At 41.4% G+C, this 22496-nt stretch overlaps 1 protein-coding gene across 1 annotated transcript in view; it reads left to right on the forward strand.

Annotated features, from left to right (window-relative positions):
* The window catches only part of EFHC2 (EF-hand domain containing 2), a 58007-nt gene that overhangs the window by 15856 nt on the left and 19655 nt on the right, over nt 1-22496 (forward strand). The window contains exons 4-9 of the mRNA XM_079974517.1: nt 5041-5264; nt 13221-13472; nt 15123-15233; nt 15545-15683; nt 19783-19948; nt 21591-21733. Coding sequence (XP_079830643.1) covers nt 5041-5264; nt 13221-13472; nt 15123-15233; nt 15545-15683; nt 19783-19948; nt 21591-21733 — 1035 coding nt within the window. The remainder of the gene's footprint in view (nt 1-5040; nt 5265-13220; nt 13473-15122; nt 15234-15544; nt 15684-19782; nt 19949-21590; nt 21734-22496) is intronic.

Here is a 22496-nt window from a genome sequence, read left to right on the forward strand (position 1 = left end):
GATTTCCCCTCAGGCTCACAAGCTGGAAGTTTGCTTGTTTTAGTCTGTCTGCATCTAGGGAGAAGATGTGTAAGGCCTTCGACAGGGCATCAATCTCACTCTAATGATGACTGGCTGGAATTGGGCCAGATTCAGCTACCAGACGTTTCTGGACTGGCTAGTTCCAGGTAACAGCTCAAATGGTTTCAGTTTCAGACCATGGTAAAGAGCTGGTGTCATCATCCACACTCTACTCAGCAAGGAGCAGGTGCCACTCCCACTCCCAGAGGGGAGAGGTATTGCCCTGAGGGGTACTGCAGTTTGATTAGATGGTGATGTTGTCGGTGGTTGACAATGTTTGTTTAAAGGCTGTGCCAAGTAGATCTTGGGGTACCCAACAGGTGGGGTAAGCTTGTACAAGCTGTGTTTTCTGGGCTTAAGCTGGATGCTTGTTGTTGTTGTTGTTTAGTCGTTTAGTCGTGTCCGACTCTTCGTGACCCCATGGACCAGAGAACGCCAGGCACTCCTGTCCTCCACTGCCCCCCGCAGCTTGGTCAGACTCATGCTGGTAACCTCGAAAACACTATCCAACCATCTCGTCCTCTGTCGCCCCCTTCTCCTTGTGCCCTCCATCTTTCCCAACATCAGGGTCTTCTCCAGGGAGTCTTCTCTTCTCATGAGGTGGCCAAAGTACTGGAGCCTCAGCTTCACAATCTGTCCTTCCAGTGAGCACTCAGGGCTGATTTCCTTCAGAATGGAGAGGTTTGATCTTCTTGCAGTCCATGGGACTCTCAAGAGTCTCCTCCAGCACCATAATTCAAAAGCATCAATTCTTCGGCTGGAGGAGGAACCGGCAAGCCACTCCAGTATCCCTGCCAAGAAAACTCCATGGACAAAGACAACAGCTGGATGCTTAGTGTTTCCCATTTCCTGAGGTGAATTCAGGAAGAGCCGACTTGTGCTTTGCATAACTAGTTGGTCAGTGGTTTTGCCGAAGTGGTGGTGTTTATAGTCTAGTGGCAGTGAGTTCCACAGATGCTGTGTAGATGGTAGCTGGTTTGCTCCAACAGCAGTCTAGTAATGCTGGTCAGTTTCCTGCAGAGTTGAAAGCAGGAGTGTTTTGTATCCCTCTGGAGCAGTACGGGATGCAAGTGTGCAAGCTGTGCAGTCAAGTTTGAGTATAGTGCCCATAACTGTTAAATCTCCAGGAACATATGGAGTGATGTCTGCTATTTACAGAGGGGGTTCTTGCTCTGTGCCAGAGTGGACTCGGTATTCTGGGAGGAGAATTCCCAGAAGGGGAGCAATTTTCTCTGTGATTATTCTTCTTAGGCTAGTGAAGAAGCCAAGAGGTGTTCAGCTCTTTCCCCAAAAGGCAGAGTCTATTTTCTCCCAAACGTGAAGGGAGGAGGAAAGTCAGAGAGAAAGAGATGGAAAGATGGTGTTCTGTGTATCACAAGTTTCTATGTTTGCCTCACTAGGAAGTGGTGGTATGGCAGAGAAGCTAGCAATTCTAAAGTAACAGGAAAAGTAGCTCTGAAAAGGTTGCGCAAGTGTTTTCATTGTTCTTTGACCATGGGCTGTGAAGAGGTGTCTTTGGAGGTGTCTCTGAGGTTCTTTGGAGCCAGGTAGCTGTTCCAAGTTGTCAGTGTCAGGAAGTCTGACTGGCAACTGTGTGTACAGCCAGTGGTGTCAAGACTGAGGCGGATAGCTCAGAGCCATTGGATTTTGAGCTGTATCATTCTGGTACTGGAAGTTTGCTGTATATTTCTCAATAGAGTAGACCAGATTAATTTACTCTGTTAGGGTCCTGAGTAGGGTTTGTAAGTACTTGCACTGTAATAGTCTGGAGGGGGCTGGAACATGTTTTTGTTATTTGTAGTTACTGTCTTAAGTGGTCATCTTCAAGACCTGAGGAGCTGACGTGCTTTGTATAAAGTGACTGGTCCTGCTTGCCTGACTGGGAGTCAGTGTCGAGTATGGTGTTTCAGTTTGGCGATTCCTCGGTGTGGTGGACATCCAGGAAGCAAACTGATTACTGCTGGTGTGTAACCAAATCTTAGTTTTTCAGAGACATGCTGAACTGGTTAAAATGTTGGGGTTTTGCAGTGCGTGATGTGTAAGTACTTCTTACATGGTCATGGTCCCTATTGTTTCTGTAAAAATGAGAGGGGGTGTTGATATTCTCTCTCTCTCTGTGAGAATTATTTGTTCTAGAAACAGAAGAAGTTTCAAGAAGCAGCAGAAGGCTGAGATTTTTTTGTCTGTGCTAGGACAGTTTCTGTGGGAATTGTTCTTTGGATAGGTGCAGTGTGATAGGAAATGCTGATAACAATGATTCTGTGTAACTTGTTGTGAGTCTCTTGCTTGCGCCTTGCGGTGAGAGAAACAGAGAGAGAGTCTTGGACTCTTGTTGGACTCTAAGCATGCCTTGACCACGGCAGTGGTGAATGCCTGTATATATTTGCTACCAATATGCTTTTATGCCTGTGAAGTAAACCTTCTATACTTGACTGAATCTTTCTGGTGTCCATGAGTGTTTATTGCCTACTTCAACCCTGAAGACACTTCCAAGGAAGGAGCTGCATTGAGATGTAACTCTGCTGAGTATGGATACTGGCACACACAGGCAGCGAAAGTGATGCCGGATCCAGTCCTTCTAAATCATCCATCAGAGCTTGATGAATTGATCCAACAATCACTAAGTCTAGCGTCCCAAAATCCCTTTTCCAAGCACATGTAAAAGAAACAAAGAAGTGTGGAATTCACCAATAAATGCTATCAAATATCTTGTATAGTGTCTGCCCCACTAACTAAGGCACAGTCATTTAGTGTCTCTAGAATATTTACCACTCTGTCCTGACTGGAACACACACGTACCCAATCTATGTGAGGGTAATTGAAGTCATCTGTTACTGCAGCATTTCCTCTTTTGGATGCCTCCCTGATTTCATTCTCCATCTCAATATCACTCTGAGCATTTTGGTCAAGGGGTGATAGCACACCACCAGGACTAAACTAATCTTGGGGGGCTGCATCACCAACCACAGTGATTTTATGGAGGATTCTTCCCCTTTGGGGATTTTTAGCTTGCTGGACTCTAGATTGTCTTTTGATGTACAGAACAACACTTATTGCCTGTATGTCCTCTTCCTGTAGAGTTTGTAAGTTTGTATCCACAGACAAGATGTCCCACCATTCTCTTCGTTCCACCACTCTATAAAAACTGTATTCTAAGACCAAGCATTCCAGTTCATCCATCTTGGCTTGGAGGCTTATAGCATTAGCATATATACACTTACATATAGTATATCTCTCCAAATGTCTTCTGTGCTTGCGTTTTAGGCTATTGAGCTTTGGCCTCTCTGAATTGCTAACACATGCCCTGTAATCTGAATGCCTAGTTCTATCCCTCCGCCATTTAAACTATCATAAAGTTTTCCATCTTCTTTCTAAACCACACCCTCCTCAGCTCCTGTTGGCTTTTCCCCTGCAAGCAGTTTAAAAGTTGCTCTGCCACCTTTGTGATTATTCATTGTGTTCTGCATATTTTCTCATTATTCCAAAACCTTTGTCTCCTTGGCAAAAACCATGAAAGCTTTGTTTTGATATTATTATCAATTTTAAGTGTTGGAGGTTTATAGAAAAACTTAATGGATAGTTCTCCCTGACAAGCGAGAGGGCCTTTTCAGTTAAGCTCCTCATCTGTAGAATGCTCTTCCCAGCAAAGTCCACCCAGCACCTTGGCTGACATATTTTTGGTGCCAAATTAAAAAAAATAATCACATTTTTCCCTGTGGTTTTTGATGGACTATGATAATGATGTTGCAGTCAGTATGCTGTGAAAGCTTCCAGCGGCTTTTACAGAGTGGGATTGCCTTGTATATTTTTTCTGAATTGGCATGTGTTTTTGTAGGAATGTGTCAGTAGTACTGTAATGTATTTATGTTTGTGGTTTTTAAATATGCTGTCTGTTGTTGGAGACCAAATAAATAAATAAATAAATAAATGCTCCTAAATACTCTTAAAAAATTATAACTTTCATAATCATTACGATGACTCTCTTCTCTGCCACTGCCCTGAATCTCCTCCCCACTCACTGCAATGCTAATATTTCAGACATAGGGCCACTTTTTCAGGGCTTGCAGTTATTCAAATATCAAGCTGTAAAACCACTTCTAGTTGCATGTGGATGGTTGCATTTTATCTATGTGTGTATTCAGTTATTGGATTTATAACACGCCTTTCTACTCTTTAAAGGCAGCTCACAACACTATATGAAAAATTCAGTTTAAATGCAGTTTAAAATCAAACTATACCTTTACAAGCTAAACTAAAAACATAGCACAGCACCACTGTACATCACTGTACATTAAGCACTCTGGCAGAAGGCAAACCAAATGGTTGCCTAAATGAAAACTTATTAACTTGGCAATAGAATGCCATAAGAAGTGGGGCCAGATGAGTCTCTTGAGGCAGGGAGTTTCACTGACCAGGAGCAGCTACAGAGAATGTAAAAGAAACACGCTGCACAAAGAAAAACAGCATGTTAATAATGAACCTAGGCTAAATCCTCTGATATGTTAATTTTATATGTTTTTTCTTTTTTTAAGATGGATAAGTATTCAAATATGTGATACTGTTTGAATTTTCTGATGAAGCCTGAAAGAGATTCAGCAATTGATTCTGTCAAATGTATAAACTGGTACGGTGATTTTGGGAGTTAGAATTAATTTCTTTTATTTGGCTGTGACTACTGTTAGCTTTTGGTTCACAGTTCATTTTTTAGGAATGCAGACTGATAGATTTCAGTAAAAGTACATATTTATAATATGTTGGAATACAAGTATTAAGAGAATATCATTTTTTCTTATCTCTTTAATGTGCTATAACTTTATAATTTTTTAAAAACTGTTTTGTTTTCTGCTTTTAGAATTATTATGATTCTTTTGGGGGTCTCAATTTTTCATATCAGTAACAGTATTTTCCATATCAAGTAACTTTAGTGTAATGTTAGAGGTTGGAATATATGATATTAACTGCATTTCCTCTTCAATACAGGAACAATTCTTCGGCGTCATCGGGTTCCACTTCCGCCTCCTAATGAAGATCAGTTCTATACTGTAGATAATTTCAACATCGATACAGATCTAATCTTTTATGGTCGAAGATATAGGATTATAGACTGTGATCAGTTCACCAAAAACTTTTTGAGGAAAATGGGAGTCAGATTGAACTGTCCAGTAAAGTGTCCAGATGATCCCTATACCAAAGAACGTCAGAAGGTTAGCTCTAGCAGTGCTGGTTAAGTACATGCTTGGTTGCATTGCCCAAATAATCGGAATGTTTTTTTATAGCATGCTTATGATAAAACCCCTTCTCGTACAGGTGACAGGATGCTGTCAATGGCTCCCGGCTGGTTGCCCAGGAAAGTATAAAGACAAGGAAAAGTTTCTTACCTTACCATACTTTATTATTTCAATCTTTACAGAGAGAGGCTATAGGACCCAGTCTCTTGGATAATGTTGTTGTCCTGAGTGAATCTCTACCCCCCGTCTCTCCCACTTCCTCATTCATCATTCTCATCATCTCCTCTACGGGTGCTGCTACATGCCCTCTGTCTGTGAGCTCTTTGCTTTCCTACTTTTAAGGCTTGCCAAGTTCTGGGAGATGGAGAGTCTGGAATGCTTTCTTTTTTTAAAAAAATGATATTTATTCAAATTTTAAAGGTTACAAAGAGAAACAAAAAAGGAAACAAAACAATACATAAAAACAAGTCACATCAAAGAAAAAATAAAAAAAGAAAAACAGATAAAAAAGGGAAAAAAATACATACAATCAAAAAAAGGACAAATTAAACCTTTACATAACTTACTTTCTTTAGCTTATTTCCTTGACCTCCTCACACCTCCCCTCTATGTATTCTAGTTCAGTTAAATATTTCAGCAAATCCTTCATCTTTGTTTTTATCCTAATAATTTATCTTAATATACTGTAATTTTACATTCTCTTCTTTCACCAATTAACCATCCATTTTTACTTTATTTAATCTTATTTCTCATTAAAACTAATATATTTGAACTTGATCTCTTAAGACATTTCCCCTAGGGTCATAAAAATTTCATTCCACGATTTTTCCATCTCTCATTAATTTTTTTTTTTTTAATCTCCATATATACACTTCAAATTCCCAATTTTCTTCCACCGTCTCCCCTCCCCGGTCTCGGCCCCTGCCGTCAGTTCCATCAACCTCCAACAGTCCATCAACCTGGAGATCTTATATCCGAGGCTCTTAACTCTTCTTGACGTCCCTTCTGCCAATCTTCTTGATAATCTTTGATGCTAAAAAGCAGATCTCGGGGGAGCTCCAGCCCAAAGATGCTTAGATTCCTTCTTAACAAGTCCGCCAGATTTCCATAGTTGAGGCTAGGGCCCACAAAGTATTCCAAATCTTGTTTCACAATTCCTCCAAGTCCAAAGGCCCCAAAAGCTCCAAGCTCCTCCTGGCCCAAATCCATATCCCAAAAGCCGATTGATCCCTGCATAAGGGGATCTTTCCCACTTTCCTTTTCCAAACCAGGCCAGGCTCCCATCTTTACAATCTGGCTTTTCCTAGTCCGGAATGCTTTCTAATGACAACATGCCAGCTGGGTATTTTTCTGGCTCTCCCATGATTTCCCAGCTTTCCCCCTCATCTGCCTCTGAGCTGCTACAGTGGTATCTTTAGTTACGGACTTAATTCTTTCTTAACCTGAAACTATTCTTAACTAGAGGCATGCTTTCACTAATGGGGGCTCTTGCTGCCGTTCTCATCCTGGGGCAAAGTTCTCAACTCGAGGTAACTCTTCCAGGTTAGCGGAGTTTGTAACCTGAAGCGTTTGTAACCTGAGGTGTTTGTAACTCGAGGTGCCACTGTACTTCTCTCAAACCCCTGTTGTAAATCTATACTCTCTCCCTCCTCCTTGGGAGGGCCAGGATGGGGAGGTGGTCTCCATCATTCCTCCTCTGCCCAGTCCCTGACACCAGGGGATTTCAAATGCAGAGTTGTTAACATTGTGAATTTATTTTATTTTAGAAGAAAAACAAATCCAGAATGTGCCGGTTAAGGTAAAAAGTTTATCTGAACAGGCCACATAATGTAATAACTGCACAATCCCATGCATATTTATTCAGATGTTAGATCCATTGTATTCAATGGAGCTTATGCCTCCCAGGAAGCAGTATGGTGGGGCAGAGCTGCAGAGCCATCGTCCTGACACCATCGCCACTGCTACTGTATGGTACTGGGATGGGGTAGGATGGCAGTGGAGTTGAGTGAGCCGCTGAATTGAGTCTACCAGTGCATCTATGCAGCCCTGGCCTCAGCATCATCTAGGCAAGCTGCAGCGATGCTTGTGCTGAGAAGGCGCTGCCCCATCACACAGGCCACTGCTGATCCCAGATAACTGTGCATAAGATTTCAGCCCAAAACTGTTGAGCATATTTCTTGACTTGAATTCTGTTCTCTTCATAATGCAGAGCAGATGATGGATGCAAAATAGCACACAATTTGTGTTTGCATAGTGTTATATTTACCATTGATGTAAAATCCAGTGTTTTCAATCCATCCGGTGATGAATGAGACTGTTAAAATCTGGTTTCCTTCTTTCATTTTGCTTTGTGCATAGCATACTACTGTAATCGGTAGACATTAGTGGCTATTGTTAAGTCCGGTGCATTTATATAGCATACTGCTGTCATATGTAAATAAATATTGAACAGCAGATTAGTGAAAACTGTAAAAGTAGAAAAGAAAATGCTTATAATTATTTTTTAACACTGCAGCTCTGTGTACGTACCTGGGAATAAACTCCATTGAACACAATGAGGCTTCCTTCTGAGTTGAACTTCACAATCTTGTACAGTACATGTTATGAGAAATTGTTTTTCTTTGAATTTATTTATTTAAAATGTATATACCATATTCCCTGCTATGAATCTGACATCCAAAATGGTGTTTAATGAACTGTAAATCCAAAGCTCCCTGAAAAAGCAATGTGATTTGTTACTTTAATCAATTTATTGCTCACACACACACACAGACCCTATTCCCCATCTTTTTGAGACCTTTCAACCGATGATCAAAAAGGTTTTTGCAGTTTATTATTTAAGCTCCCCAGAGCCTTTGCAGAACTGGTTATGTATACAGATCAGTGCTATTTGAGCTGAAAAACTTGATTAATTCAGTAATAAATGTGACTAGTTGACATATAGGTACCCCATCTCATGTTCGCATAAATACCATTTGCAGAAAAGAAGGAGAGCAGACACAGGGATGTGCTCTCTTTCTAGTAGAGATGAATTCTAAAAAAAAAAAAAAAAAATCTTGAATGTTTACTGATGTCTAATGCCTGCTTGTCTATAATATGTAATATAATATGGCAAGGGTAGCCTTGTCAGATAAACAGTCATTTAGATGATAGTAACCCATATGGTTGAACTGATGGAGATCTGGATTCATTGGCCTTAAGTGCTGGAGAAATGATGGGCTGTTGGCAGGATGGTGGGGCTAAGAGACTGGAGCTCTGGGTAGGCAATGAGGCTAAGGAGGGGACACTGAATAAGGAGGAGACACAGGAGGTAGGGAACTGAAAGACGGTCCAGTGGCAGAGTGGGTAAAGGGATGAGGACCTAGTAGGCGACCCCTGGCCTTAGAAGCAGAAACCTAAGGGAAAGACGGATGGAAGCAAGAGGGGGTTGCAGTAATGGGGACTCCAAGGAAATGAGGTTGCTGAAAGATCCCATCCAGTTCCCAGGGATAGGAATTGTTGTGTTCTGTTCACATGGAATAGAGTAGGGATTGATGAATAAGAAATCTAGGGAGGTGAGTGAGAATAAAGGTGCAAGTCAAGTAGCTGAAGGAAGAATGGGCTGATAAGCACAATACGAAAAAAGGAGAGATGAGGAAAGGTCCCATGTTATGGCTGAAAACCACTCATTTCACAAAAGCGCTAGTTTATCTTGCAGGATACCAGTAAGCAACCAGAGGGCCTGCGAAACTGAGGGAAAGGATACCTAGGTTTCTTGTACCTGAGGGAAAACTAGGGAAAGATGTTGGAAAATAAAGCGGTGGATTGGAGTATGGGACTAAAGATGGAGCCTGAAGGGGAAATAACAAGGAATTTAGCAAGCAAAGGAAGAACAATGATGATGAAAAGGGTGAAGAGGGACATAGGAAATGGGTGTCAAGGGAAGAGTAGTAAGAGATAATGGAGTGGAGGAAAGAGGAGATTGGAAGAGGAGAAAGTTCAGACTACAGAGCTGAAGTAATGGGAAGTGAGATATTGTTGAGAGGAAGAGGGAAATAGATTCTTTGGTAACAGATAACACATGGTTGGGGAAATTGAACAATTTATGAAGAGGTACATATAGAAGCAGAGAGCTAAGGAAATAATTGTGGGGAAATGGGTTGTAGAGACGCGGGCAAGAAGCAGCTAGAATTTTTCCTACTGTTTCTGCAACTCTCTTGTCACCAAAGGTTGAGTAGCTGTAATGTCAGAGAATATTCTCATATATTCTTATTCCTGAGTAGACAGATTAAGTCATGGAATGTTGAAAATCAGGGTAGCATCCGCCAGGAAAAGCAGATAGTCATTGAGTGTTGCGGGAAAAGCATACCTAGGTTCTAGGGTGCAAAAACCAGAAAGGCAGTGTAAAGTTGTTATGAAGATGTGAGCTAGATTTTACTTACTGATGCAATTGATGCTGAGTGTAGGCCTTCAGGTTTCTAAAATAAATAAAAAATGCAAAAAAAGCCCCCAGTATATGAAACTTTTACTTTGTCCATCTATATATCCTTTGTAGTACAATTCCAATTCAATTGTTTTCCTGCTGATCCCACTGAATGTTTTGGTAGACATTTTGTTTTGCTGAATGAGGGTGTAATGTATTCATAGCAAGTTTGTTTTAAAGCCTGGGAGAGAAACATAGTGATAAATAAATACTCCAGAGAGAGATTAAGTAGAATAAATCTCCTGATCTGTCATATCTTGGCCAAGCATAACCTGCCTTCTACATTTTACTGATGACCTTCAGTGTCGTTTGTCAGAAACCTAGCTGTAGTCTAAAATATGAGCATGAACATGCAGAATTATTATAGTTCCAATTTGTAATATATTTTGGGATGACAACAATCTAACTTTTGAATGGCAACCTTCTGAATGGCAAATTTTATTGTGATCCTAGTTTAAGCATATTGATACTAGTAACGTTTAGATGCATTCAAAGCCACTTTCTATGGTATTGTTTGTCCTGTCTTATGCCAGCATTACAGTTCTTTTGCAGGATGACATGAGGCAAAAGGAATCAGAAACTGTAGGAAGAGGGTGATGATTCTTTGTCCTTTGCGAACTGCAAATTTTGATAAACAAATAAAAATCTTTTGCACTGCAAATTGATGACAATAAGCCACAGAGCATAGCTTTATATTGCCTTAATTGGATTACAGTGTAATCTCCTGTATGTCTGTTTACTTCTGAGTAAGACATGTAGGTAGTTATTAGTAGACATGTATGGAATTGCATTGTTAATCTTCCTCCCTTATCCGTTCCTCTGTCTCTAAAAGGAATTGTGATGGAACTGTTTTTAGTTGAACTACATATAACAACTGCTGGGGAAGCTATATTTCTATTTATATTGCCATTGTTATTTATTTACCATACTTGGTGTTTTAGCTGGCATGTAAAATAACTGACTGGGAATGTATATCTTAAGCCCAGCTAAATCGGGCAAATCTAACTGTGATCTATTCTCCAGGAGGACTGCTGCGTCAGTCCATGGCAGATTTAGAGAATTGTTCATCTCTCTGTTATAATAATGCACTGTAGAATATAACTCCTTCAACAGTATATTTCACTGATAAGTGAGTGGCGTCTGTAGTATCTTTTAGCTCTGTGTGTTGGCATTTACACTCTACTTTTCTTGAAAACTAAACTTAAAGCTGTTATCAATAAAGCAGGCAAGTTACAAAGAACTATCCCCCCCCCGAAAGACAACATAAAAATTAGACACAGAAGAAAGACATGAAAAGCATAGTAGTAGTCAATAACACTGATGTGGTGTGGTGTTTAGAGTGTTAGACTAGGAACTTGGAGGCTCGGATTCAAATCCCCATTTCACCATGATGCTCACTGGGTGAACTTGTCCCAGTGATCATCTCTCAGCCTAAACTACCTCACAGAGTTGTTGGGAGGATGAAATGGAGTGGGGGTGAAAACCGTGCATGCCATCTTGAAGGGAAAAGTGGAGATGTACATGTAGCAATGAGCAATGAAATAAATAAACACAAGCAATCCATAAACCCCATATAATGGGAAACTTGCTCTGTGTGTCCCCACCAAATGAAGTGAGGGAAAGGGCCTTCTCAGTGGTGGCACCCTGGATTCACCTTCTTTATGGGTTGTTCCCCCCCTCCACCAAGTGAACACCTACCATATTGTTACTTTTTATGTCTTCATCTCTTTGTATCTTGTGAAATATCTGTTTAACAACAGCAATATTGGTTTGTTATGGTCATCTTTAATACAAGGTATAATGATTTATTGTCTGTCTGTGAAATTCAAAGTCCCTGCACTCTGTATACTCATTCCCTTTAGCAGCAGCATGTACTTTCAGGTTCCCAGGCCCTGTGAGAAACTTTCCTCAGAGTACTGACATCTTCTAGGTTATTACTTGCATCATGCTTTTATTCCATCTTTCCTTCAAGGAGCATAGGCTGGTTTACCTGGAATTTGTCCCACTTTCGCTTCACGACAACTTTGTGCAATGGGCAGAGAGATAGTGACTTGTCCAAGGCCACCCACTAAGTTTCATAGCTGAGCAAAAAGATTTCAGTTCAGCTCCTCCTGGCCAAAGTCCAGAGCTCTTATTTACTACACTGCTTTGGCTATTAGCCTGCTATATCCACAGCTCTCCTACCACTTACGTCCTTCCCAACTAAACTAAATTCTCTCTTTCCTCACAGCTGTTGCATTAGTTTTTAATGTTTTATGATGATTACTTTTTGAGTTTGCAACATCAAGGCAGATTAACCAGTGGCTGGGACCCGTGTGCTGATAGGGAGGCAAAAAGATCTCCTTTCCCATCCCTTCTTATCTTGGATCCCTGCTTCCTCCTTGACTCCTTTCCCAGTCTTCCTCTTGCCCTTTCTGCATTTTGCTTCTGTGATGTCACAATATCAGCAGTAAGTGTTCTGAAGAAATTAGAAGGTTCTCTTTGCTTTGTGCTTCCTTCATTCTTCCTTTCCTCTGCCCCCAATTCACCCAGGTTTATTTCAGTGTAATTTGAAGGTAAAAGTTCAGCTGTCTGAAAGCACACAAGCTTATTCTGATGCTGCTCGTACAATGCCTAGGGCAGGGGTAGGCAATGTGGTAACCTTCAGGTGTTTTGGATTACAGTTCTCATCCCTGGTGTTGACCATGCTGGCTGAGGCTGATGGGAGTTGTAGTCCACAGCCACATGGACTTCCCATAGGCTGTTTTGTCTCATCACTAGGATGTTCCAGCTCTGGACATGAACAATTTCTTCTTCACATATTTTCTTTCCCAGCCCCTCCACCCACCACTCCTGACTCTTCTTTGTCCTTATCTCTGCCATCTCCATATCATGCTCTGCCTGATCTAACAAGTTAAGTTAATAATTTTAAAGTATACTAACAGGTCCCCTTTGAGAACAGAAACAACCCTCAGTTGATTAATAAGGACTGCACAGTTTAGTTTATTGTTTAGTATTGCTTTATATGGGGAGGAAAAACTTCAGGAAGAAAAAAAGCCATACCTTTTACCCCTTCCACAGGTAATTACATAGCTAAAAAAAATATGTTGCCTGATGGTAAGGTAGTCATAGAAGTATTGCTATTTACTGAGGGTTTTCAGTTTTATAAGTTAGTGTTAAAAGTGGATTTCAAGCACCTCACTTTACGGAAACTATTTTAATGGTGAAAGTGCTATTTAGATGCCTGTTTACATTGAGCATATATTCCACCTGCTCTAACCCAATTGACATATACCCCACCATTGTGAAAATCCTGAATGACTTTTCACAAGGGGCAAAAGAGAGTGGGCGTTCCTGACTCGAACCCTTGTGGCTCCTGTAAGGAATACATTTTTAAAAGCTGCTGAAATGTGTAGAAATAATGCTTATCACGAAAACTAGATGTTTCTGTACACAAGAAAAGCTTTTACCTCTTCTCTCCTGACCTGCAGTTGATAGATAGTATGAAACCTTTACGTCCATATGAGCGCTTTGATACACTTCAACAATTTCTGGAGCATGACGGACACGTTTTACGTTTTTATGGTGTTTGGGATGACACAGAAAGCATGTTTGGGGATGTCCGAGAAGTGGTGCTACATTATTTTTTGGCCGATGACACCATTGAAATAAAAGAAGTGATACCACTGAATTCAGGTCGGGATGCCGTGCCTTTATTCCTCAATAGGAAGAAGCTACCTAAGGTAAATTATGGTAGTCATTATTCATTTGTTTCCTAAGATGACTGGGGTGTATTAGATGCTAACTACCTACCTGTGGTCCATGTTCTATTCATTTCCATGGGAGAAGAACATGAGAAGAGCGGTGCTGAATCAGGCCAAAGGTCCAAAGGCCCATTGAGTCCAGCTCCCTGCTATCCATAGTGACTAATAAGTTGCCCTGAGTAAAAGTCAAGACCACTTTTCAGGGAAGCTAAGAGTTTCCCCCCATGTTGGAAAGTTCTACTTTAGGAAGGGCCATAGTTCAGTGGTAGAGCATCTACTTTACATGCAGAAAGTCCTAGGTTCAATCCCCAGCATCTCTGGGTAGGCCTGGTAGGGACCCCGTCTGAAATCCTGGAGAGCAACTGCTAGTCACTGTTTATAGTACTGAGGTGGGTGGACCAATGATTTGACTCCGTATAAGGTAGTTTCTAATCTGTTCCCAGAGGTGGACTTAGGGGAGTGAGACTGGTTTGGCTGCACTGGGTGCAGAGCCCTGGGGGCACAGCAGGAGGAGCCTCTTCTACGATGTAGAATGGGATGCAAGCGGTGACACTGAATTTTGCCTTTGTGCAAAACTCTTAGTGGCTTAATTCATAATTCAGAAATATCCTTTATGGCCTGTTAGTTCTGTTGCCTGCATAGCAACAGCCGCAGATCTCACCCATCTCTTCCTTTATCATGCTTGGCCTCTGATGTCCGTGGTAACACCATAGTGGATTCAGAAGCTCACGTATATCATTTTATTCAGCATGGCCAGGGCGTGGTCTGAAGGCACTTGAGGCTCCCACCTTGGTTATTTTAAGCAGGTTTACCTCTATTCAGTACCTGGATGGGTAAAGTAAAGGTAAAGGACCCCTGGATTCTGGGGTTGCAGCGCTCATTTCGCTTTTCAGGCCAAGGGAGCCGGCATTTGTCCGCGACACTTTTTCCGGGTCATGTGGCCAGGCCAGCATGACTAAGCCGCTTCTGGCGCAACGGAACACTGTGACGGAAACCAGAGCGCATGGAAATCCCATTTACCTTCCCACTGCAGCGGTGCCTATTTATCTACCTGTACTGGCGTGCTTTTGAACTGCTAGGTTGGCAGGAGCTGGGACAGAGCAATGGGAACTCACCCCGTTGCGGGGATTTGAACCGCCGACCTTCTGATGGGCAAGCCCATGAGGCTCAGTGGTTTAGAAAGGGAAACCACATTATGCCACCTTAGGTTGTAAGAGAAAGCAGAAGATAATATAAATATAAGAAAATATAGAAATGTATAATATAAATATATAAAAATATAATATATAGAAATATAAGAAATATATAGAAATATAAGGAAATAAGTAAGATAATAGTGATATGGAATAAGAGTGCAGATTGTAGCTCAGTGGTATATGTGTTGCAGGCAGAAGGTTTCAAGTTCACTTTCTTGCATCTCCAGCTGAAAGTATCACTGGCAGGTGATGCAAAAGACCTCTGCTTGAGTTGGCAATGCTGTGCCAGGTGGACAGGTAGCCTGACCTGGCATTAGGTGGCCTCTTTGTATTTTGTAGAACCTCAGGTACCAGATAATGCAGGATATTCTCTTATGTTTTCCTGACAGTTACAGATATTAACAGCCTATTCCTCTCCCTTCCCCGCCCCCAGTATGGTCCAATTGGACTGTACCAGCCTGGTACAATCACAGATCGGACAGTCCTGAATGTGTTTGGAGGATTAGTAGGAAATAAAGGCCGTTACATCCTGGACAATCGTAAGGTAAGCTAGTTTCTGTAATTATACTTTACAGAATGCAACTTCATTTGTTTCTGATCTCCACGTATGTGCTATGTGAAGCAAGCAAGATTCCTTTTTTTAAAAAAAAAAAAATGCACACCACAAAATCCAATGTTTCTGTTTCTGTATTATAGCATTTGTTGGAATGAAGGTAATGGTGGTGGTGGTGGTGAAATAAAACATTTTATTACACTCACCTCTTTTATGTTATGCCAAGTTTCCACTTCCAAAAAAAGCTTTCATTTCAATGTGAGATTCATACAGACTTTTGTATTTTTCTTTCCCATTGCTAGACAGGAGCAGTGCACCAGGAATTTTATAAAGACTGTGACCTGAGCATAGGGTCAGTAATCAATGTTTGGGGAAGAAAGATAGTTCTCTGCGATTGTGATGAATTTACCAAAGAATATTATAGGACAAAGTATGGAGTCAGTAAGTAACAGTACTGATACTTTTATGTACTAATTTTGAACTGTGGATTTACATGGAGTGGCTATTTTTTTGGGGGGGGGGTGTCTTTTTTTTGGGTAGAAATATTTTTGAGTAGTTTTGTATTCCTAGGACAGGTTTAGGTTTGAAATCTATGTAAACAATATATTTAGTAAGAAACAAAAATGTAGATTATGCCCAGTGAAGGAATAATGGAATTCCTGCAGTTTTGGCTGCCTTAGTTGCTTCAGCAAATGAAACAGCTCCACTTGTACAATGCAGATATGGGTCCACCATTTAAACGGATGGAGAAGACCTTACTAGTCTTACCACTGATGATACCAACTGCTAGATTAGATCAGAAGGATGCTATCCAGAACCATTAAAAGCAGTGAGTGGTATTCAACAACATTTTACTCAGAGTAGACATATGGAAATGAATGGACCTAACTTGGTCATGTCCATTAATTTCAGCGGGTCTACTTTGTGTAAAACCTAGTTGAATTCCACTCAGTGGTATTACATTTCTTTCATTGGAATCTGGACCAGGTCCTTGTATTGAGGCACTGTATTGAGTAATAACATACACAGAGAGAATTTGGACCAACAAAATATGCTAGGGGAAAAAATATTAATTATGTTGAACTGACTGTGTGTTTTAGGGATCATAGCCACCTCATACATTATTTCCTGTGGTGACCAAGTTGTTAACGGCTCACATGTGGGCTCTGTTTGTGTGAGCCAGAGTAACAGGAGGAAAGAAGAGAGCTTTCTTGGTCTCAGAAGCGCCAGCCAGAGTTTCTTGCTCTGCAGATCAGTTGTACATATATGACCTCTTTTTCATTTACCACCCCCCTTGGCACTTCTCTAACCTGATTGCTACTCTCAACCATCTGTTTACGCCAGGCATTTGTGACTGATCTGAGCAAGCTTACGTATTTATGACTTCTGTTCTGAACGAAGCCTTTTGTGGGCAGACAGCAGTTCTTATGCTCGGGCAGGACAATCTGTGCCCTTCACACTTGCTGTCGGCCGCACCAAATACATAGGGCCTGCCCCGATCGATAGCTTTGAAACAACATAAAACTTAGCTTTAATGCTATGTGTACGTTCCTGCCCTGGGGGACCATTTGGCGAAGGATGGATCATAAATATATGCAATAAATAACTCATTGGGGACAGGAGGAAGAGCAGAATCTGCACTGTGCTCACCTCTGGACAGATTATGTCAGGGTACAAAAGATACTATGTAAATAGTCAATTATATTATCAGCCCATCACGGGGTTATGGGAAGGGGCCATGGTTCCAGTTTTAGAGCACCTGGTTTGCATGCGGAAGGTTCCAGGTTTAACCTCTGTCATCTCTAGTTAAAAGGTCAGTTAGAAGGCGATGGGAAAGTCCTCTGCCAGTCAAAGAAGACAATAGTGGGCTAGATTACAAATAGCGCAAGGCAGCTTCCTATGCACCCTCATGATTAGAGGATTCTAGTGAATTCCAGGTGACAGGGGAAACCTCTGGAACACAACTGAACTCTAGGCAGATGTTATTACATTTCCCCACAAAACCTGGGGCTGCGTGGATTCCCCTCGAGGCATAATTTCCCAACAACTCTATTTTTAATGCACTATAAATTGGAGTAATCTTTTAAAGCCAGTGTTTATATATTTGCATATGATGGATATATTGGAAGTTTTGCTTTGTTTTTTTGGCAAAGTGCCATGCATTATCTCTCTGACAAGAAATTACTTGAGTTCAAAAACGAAAATTTCTCCACTCACCAAAAGACGACAGATGTGTTCAGCACAGAGATATATATTAAGTAATCTTTTTAAAGCTGTTCTCTGTCACATTCTTTTAAAAACATCACTGCTTAGAGAAAATAACAAGTTGATTGTACTATTGTGAAATCCTAATTATCACAGATTGCACTAAATCTACTGGCATTTCTGTTGTCATTTGCTGTTATATTTTCATTACTTTAGAAAATGTCAGGATAACTTTACAGTTTGAGGGGAAAAAGTATTTCTCTGCTGACTTCACCCCAATCAGTTTCTGAATATATTGCTGATTGGAACTACAGTTCTAAACATAATTCCTTGAATGTAAGTCTCATTGAAATCAATGAAACTTACTTCTGAGTAAATATACTTAAATCTGCATATAATGCAGTTTTTCTTATGCAGTATAAATTACTTTTACCTAGATTGCTCCTATCTATGTGTGGTAAATTATTTATATAAGTTAACCCAGCAATTATTTCAGGATTAGATTGACATAAGTTTCAACATTGATTACTTAGGCGAGGAAGTAGATGGCATACTGGACCACATCAGCGAGGCCAAAAGGGGGGAATTGTCGTCTGGGCAGCCCAGGACCTCCATACACTCTGCCCAGGCTTGTGCCCCGGAGAGATAACTTCAGTGCTGCCAAAGCAGCAAAAACAATGTGGGAGGCAGCAGTTATGAGTTACTGGTCTCTGCAGCCACAACACAATGGGTGCTGTGATACTCCAGTGGTTTGACAGATGGATGCCAACAAGTGTAAATAAGTACCTCCTGATGTCTGCTCTGAATCTTCCAACACTAAGTTTCACTGTCCACGAGTTCTAATATTACAAGTGAGGGAGAAAATCTGTCTCTGTAACCACACTATGCATGATTTTATGCATCTCTGTATTAGGAGGAATGTGCACTAAAATGCATATGAAGTTTGGGGAGCACTTTAATAATAATAAAAAGCATAAACTGATGTGGAAGTGTGGGCATACTGCACTTAAGACTGAAAAATGAAAACAGCAGATTCATCCAGTTAAAGTTCAACCCTTTTAATTATCATTGAATGCAGTTGGAGATTTAAGCATCACCCTAAATAATTCAGATAAGTGGTATTAAAAGGTTGTTAACTTTTCCTAGGATTTATACCTCCTTGTCTCTAACATTGCCTCGGTGTTTCTACCTGGCATCCTTCAGCTAAAGGCAATCTGCGGCTGCTTGGGGGGAAGGCTTTTGTCACTACCCACCTCCCAAGCAAGCAAAGTGGCAAAAATGTTCGTGGGGGAGGAAAGCAGCTTCTCTTAATTCAGGGCCCATTGAACAATATATCCCTGTTGATCTCAGACTGAAGCCAGTGTAGTCTGTGAACTGCCTTGTAGGAGGAAAGTAAGCTGTTCCCCAGCCCATCCACTTTTTGGCCTCCTTTGGGACGCCATTTCAACATGCAAGTTCTTTTTAGTGCATCTGCTAGCGTTGCACTAGATGGCACTGTTGGTATGCAAGAGAGATTGTAATCAGAGTCGTATTTGTTATGCAAGCCCTGAAACCCAGATGCACCAGGCTACCCATACATTGGAAAACGCTACATTTCTTTCTTCTCAAAGGACACATGCCCACCATTACTTTCTAATTCTGCACACGCATCCTTCTCAGATCTGGTTGTTTGTTTTTTTTCAACCGCCATGTGTGGATGTCTGTCCATGATTATTATTTTTAAACAGCAAAAATGTACTGATATAAACCAAGTGAACTCAATGGAAATGAATTGGCTTAACCCCCAAATAGTTTTATTTAACCCGGCAGTCACTATGTAAAAGGTTGGGTGCTCCCATGCAAGTTACACATTGTTGACTATGGTAATGATGTCAACGAGTAAATTATGTTTATGAGATGAGTGCAGATCAATTCACTGGGATTAAGGCAGCATTTAAGAAAAGAACACAGAGTGGAAAAGACAGGTTTGAAAAGGCTGAGCCCATTGCAAAGATAAGGAGGACTATTGTTTGTTGGCAGTCTCCCAAGGCTCACGGAAACATTTCGGTTTTTCCCATCCATAGAGAGAAGTTGACAGAAAGCAGAGAAAAATATCAATCACAGTATGCTCCCAGAGGAAACAACTTGAAAAATATTTTCAAAATTGGGCTTTCCTGTTTAGGAGAAACATTTGCTTTTCTAAAATGCACACGTTATTCTTCAGTAATATATCTGCCAAAAGGGGAGAGCAATTTTGTTTCCTTAGATTGAGAACTCATATCTTGAAATGCAGTGCCATTCTTAACATATTCAGGAACTGAACAGTAAAATGTCAGTTGCCAATTCTGTGTTACAGAGGACTTTACTCCAATTCCGTACAAAGCGCCACCTCCTCCGAAAGTAGAAAGAAAGTTCCCACCGTATCATGGATTTGGCTCTGAAGAGGACTCCCTTTGCTCCTGCACGGGCTTGCTTCCCAAACCACCCCAAAAAGACTTCAAGAAATTCATGGAAAAAGACAGGTACCTGAGCAAAGGCAATATTTGGAACCTACCCCTCCCCTCGATTCCTGAAATGGAAAGTGAGAGGGGGAGGGAAATTACCATTAAACGTTTTTATGTCAACCGATTTTACAAAAGGGCTTTGTAATATTCATAATTCTTATGAATCAAACAGATAATAGATTTTCAGAATTTAGAGTCCGTGTTCCTACCATACATGCCTGTTTTCATTAATCTCAAAGGCTTAGCTCTAAAAGAGATAACAAGAACCACAATAGTGACACACTAGTGTCCAGTATGTAACGGGGGAGGGATGCTGTTCTCTCCTTCCTTTGTTTTCCCAATTACTTTTCCTGTTTCCACTGTCTAATCACATGCTGTGCTGCCTAGTGATGCTTTATCAGTTTTGTAAGGGATTCTGGGTTTTGTTAAACTTTTTTTTGGAATCAGTGCTTCTGTGTTACTGTGGTTTGCTTGGGAGTTTTTATTAGCAGAATGATGGAGGGAGAGCCCAGACATGTCCGCTTACCCCCTTTTTGGTGGTGCGGCAGCTTTGTGGGACAGCCAGTGCCTCCCCTCTTGCTGACGATGCAGGGCTGGGTGTCAGGGTCTGATCCCTGCACAGGTTCAGCTCCCACTGCTGGCTTGAAATCCTGCTCTGCGTCAGCCTGCCAAATTGGCCAGTGGTGTGGAGGGCTGGGCTCTCAGGGGGCAGGCTCTCGGGAACAATCAGGCTTCCCTCAGGCCCACTCCTGAGGGATTTAAAATAGCTCACACCAGCCCCTGATGCCCAGCTCTTCTTTGTGGGATCACAATTGCCGGGCTTAGTTGGCTCAAGCTCAGCGTAAGACCCGGGGGATTTTTAGCCTTGGTTGGGGGGGGGGGGTTGTACCTCGCCTTCCCCTCCAGAAATAGGGTATCCCGTTAAAGGGATCCGTGATGGAGTTGCTTCTGACCATTTGCTCAGATGGGGGGCTTGGGCCTCAGCACTCTTAGAAGCGGGGATCCCCCTATTAGATGTAAGTCATAGGAATCCCTGCTGCTGGGTTGGCCCTGATGTCATTTCCAGTAGGCAGCCCGGAAATAAATGCTTACCCAGTGCCTGTGCCAAACCATTTCATCTGTAGGCAATAAGGTTGTGGCTTGATTTAATCCCATTCAACTGTATGGTCTCCTTTATTGGTAGCTCACCTGAGCAGGGGCGGGGGGTAGTGTGTGGTCGTGTCCTGCCAAGTAACTCCAGATCCATAAAATCATGTGCTTCTTGTCTGGTGTGGTATAGAGTACATTGTTATTGGAGTGCCATTTACAATTTATTGTTTTAGTTTGTAAAATTGTATGCTGCTTTTTTAATCAGCTACCTCACAGAGTGAACACTTTTTAGAATGGTAAACAGCTTCTGATATTTTGCTACTGCTTAAGCTTAGGTTGGTTATTCCGCCCCACTCCCCCAAACAAAAATGTGTTTGGAAACACAAAAACAAACTCATTAAAGGCAAAACCTGGGCATGGGTAATGGCAATCTTCTCAGTGGTTCAAACTGATGTAAAAGTTGACCAAAGACTGTTAACTTTTTATTCGTTTTACTAAACAAATGGCAGGACTTCTCCATGTAAAGGGAAAGGAGACAAATCTTGACTTTGTACCTCTTCTGCTATTACAGGCAAGGCCTCGAAAGTAATTTACTGCGATTTCTTGCACAATTTATTACTACTGATCCCATTGACAAAGACCGGAAGTTCATTGTTTCTTATTATCTGAGTGATGACACCATTCAAGTGTTTGAGCCTCCCCAACGAAATACAGGTGAGAGGCAGATTCAGTTCTAGGTAATTCTAGTGAAAAGGGCAGAGGGCCTTAGTTATTTATTTATTTTAAAGGATCACAACCTTTGTCAGTTGGGCGGAAATAAATGCAATAAATAACTCGTGCAAGGACACACAAGGCACACACATTCATTTGAAGGCAGACAGACCTGTTGCATTAGAAATGGTAGCACCATCCCAGGATTACTTACCCCTAGCAGAGCTGGATTGGAACGAACTAGTGCCATCATAACAATGGATCATGCAGAGATGCAGTGGCCAAACTCCTTTGAGCGTGAAGACTTGAATGTGCAGGAAGCTTTAAACATATGCTTATTTCTAAAAACCCAAATTGTTGTAGCATGTTTCTATGCTCCGGACACATAGGTTACTACTCAGTCTTGTCTACAAGCCTACAAAAGTCCCTGCCCTGCAGAATAATGTTTTGCTAGTCTGTTGGGGGCTAGCAGAGGAAGAAAGGAGGGTGTTTCTATGATGAGGAGATATCCTATGGCTAGCAGGCAAATCCTTAAATACAAGGCTGTGTAAAATCACAACCTCAGAGGCTGCATGTCCTCTGGTTAGTATCTGGGTGCTTTGTAATTGTGGTAGCCACCTCCTCCAATTAGATCACACACACCCCAATTTGTTCTTATTCAGGTGTTAATCACCAATAAAAGCTCCTGCTGTCTCTGGCCATAAACTGCGTAACTGGATAGAGATATTTAAACTGAAATCCACCATTTTCCACGGTAGCAAAAGAG

Source organism: Podarcis cretensis, assembly GCF_951804945.1.
Source record: "Podarcis cretensis genome assembly, chromosome: 4".
Lineage (NCBI taxonomy): Eukaryota > Metazoa > Chordata > Lepidosauria > Squamata > Lacertidae > Podarcis > Podarcis cretensis.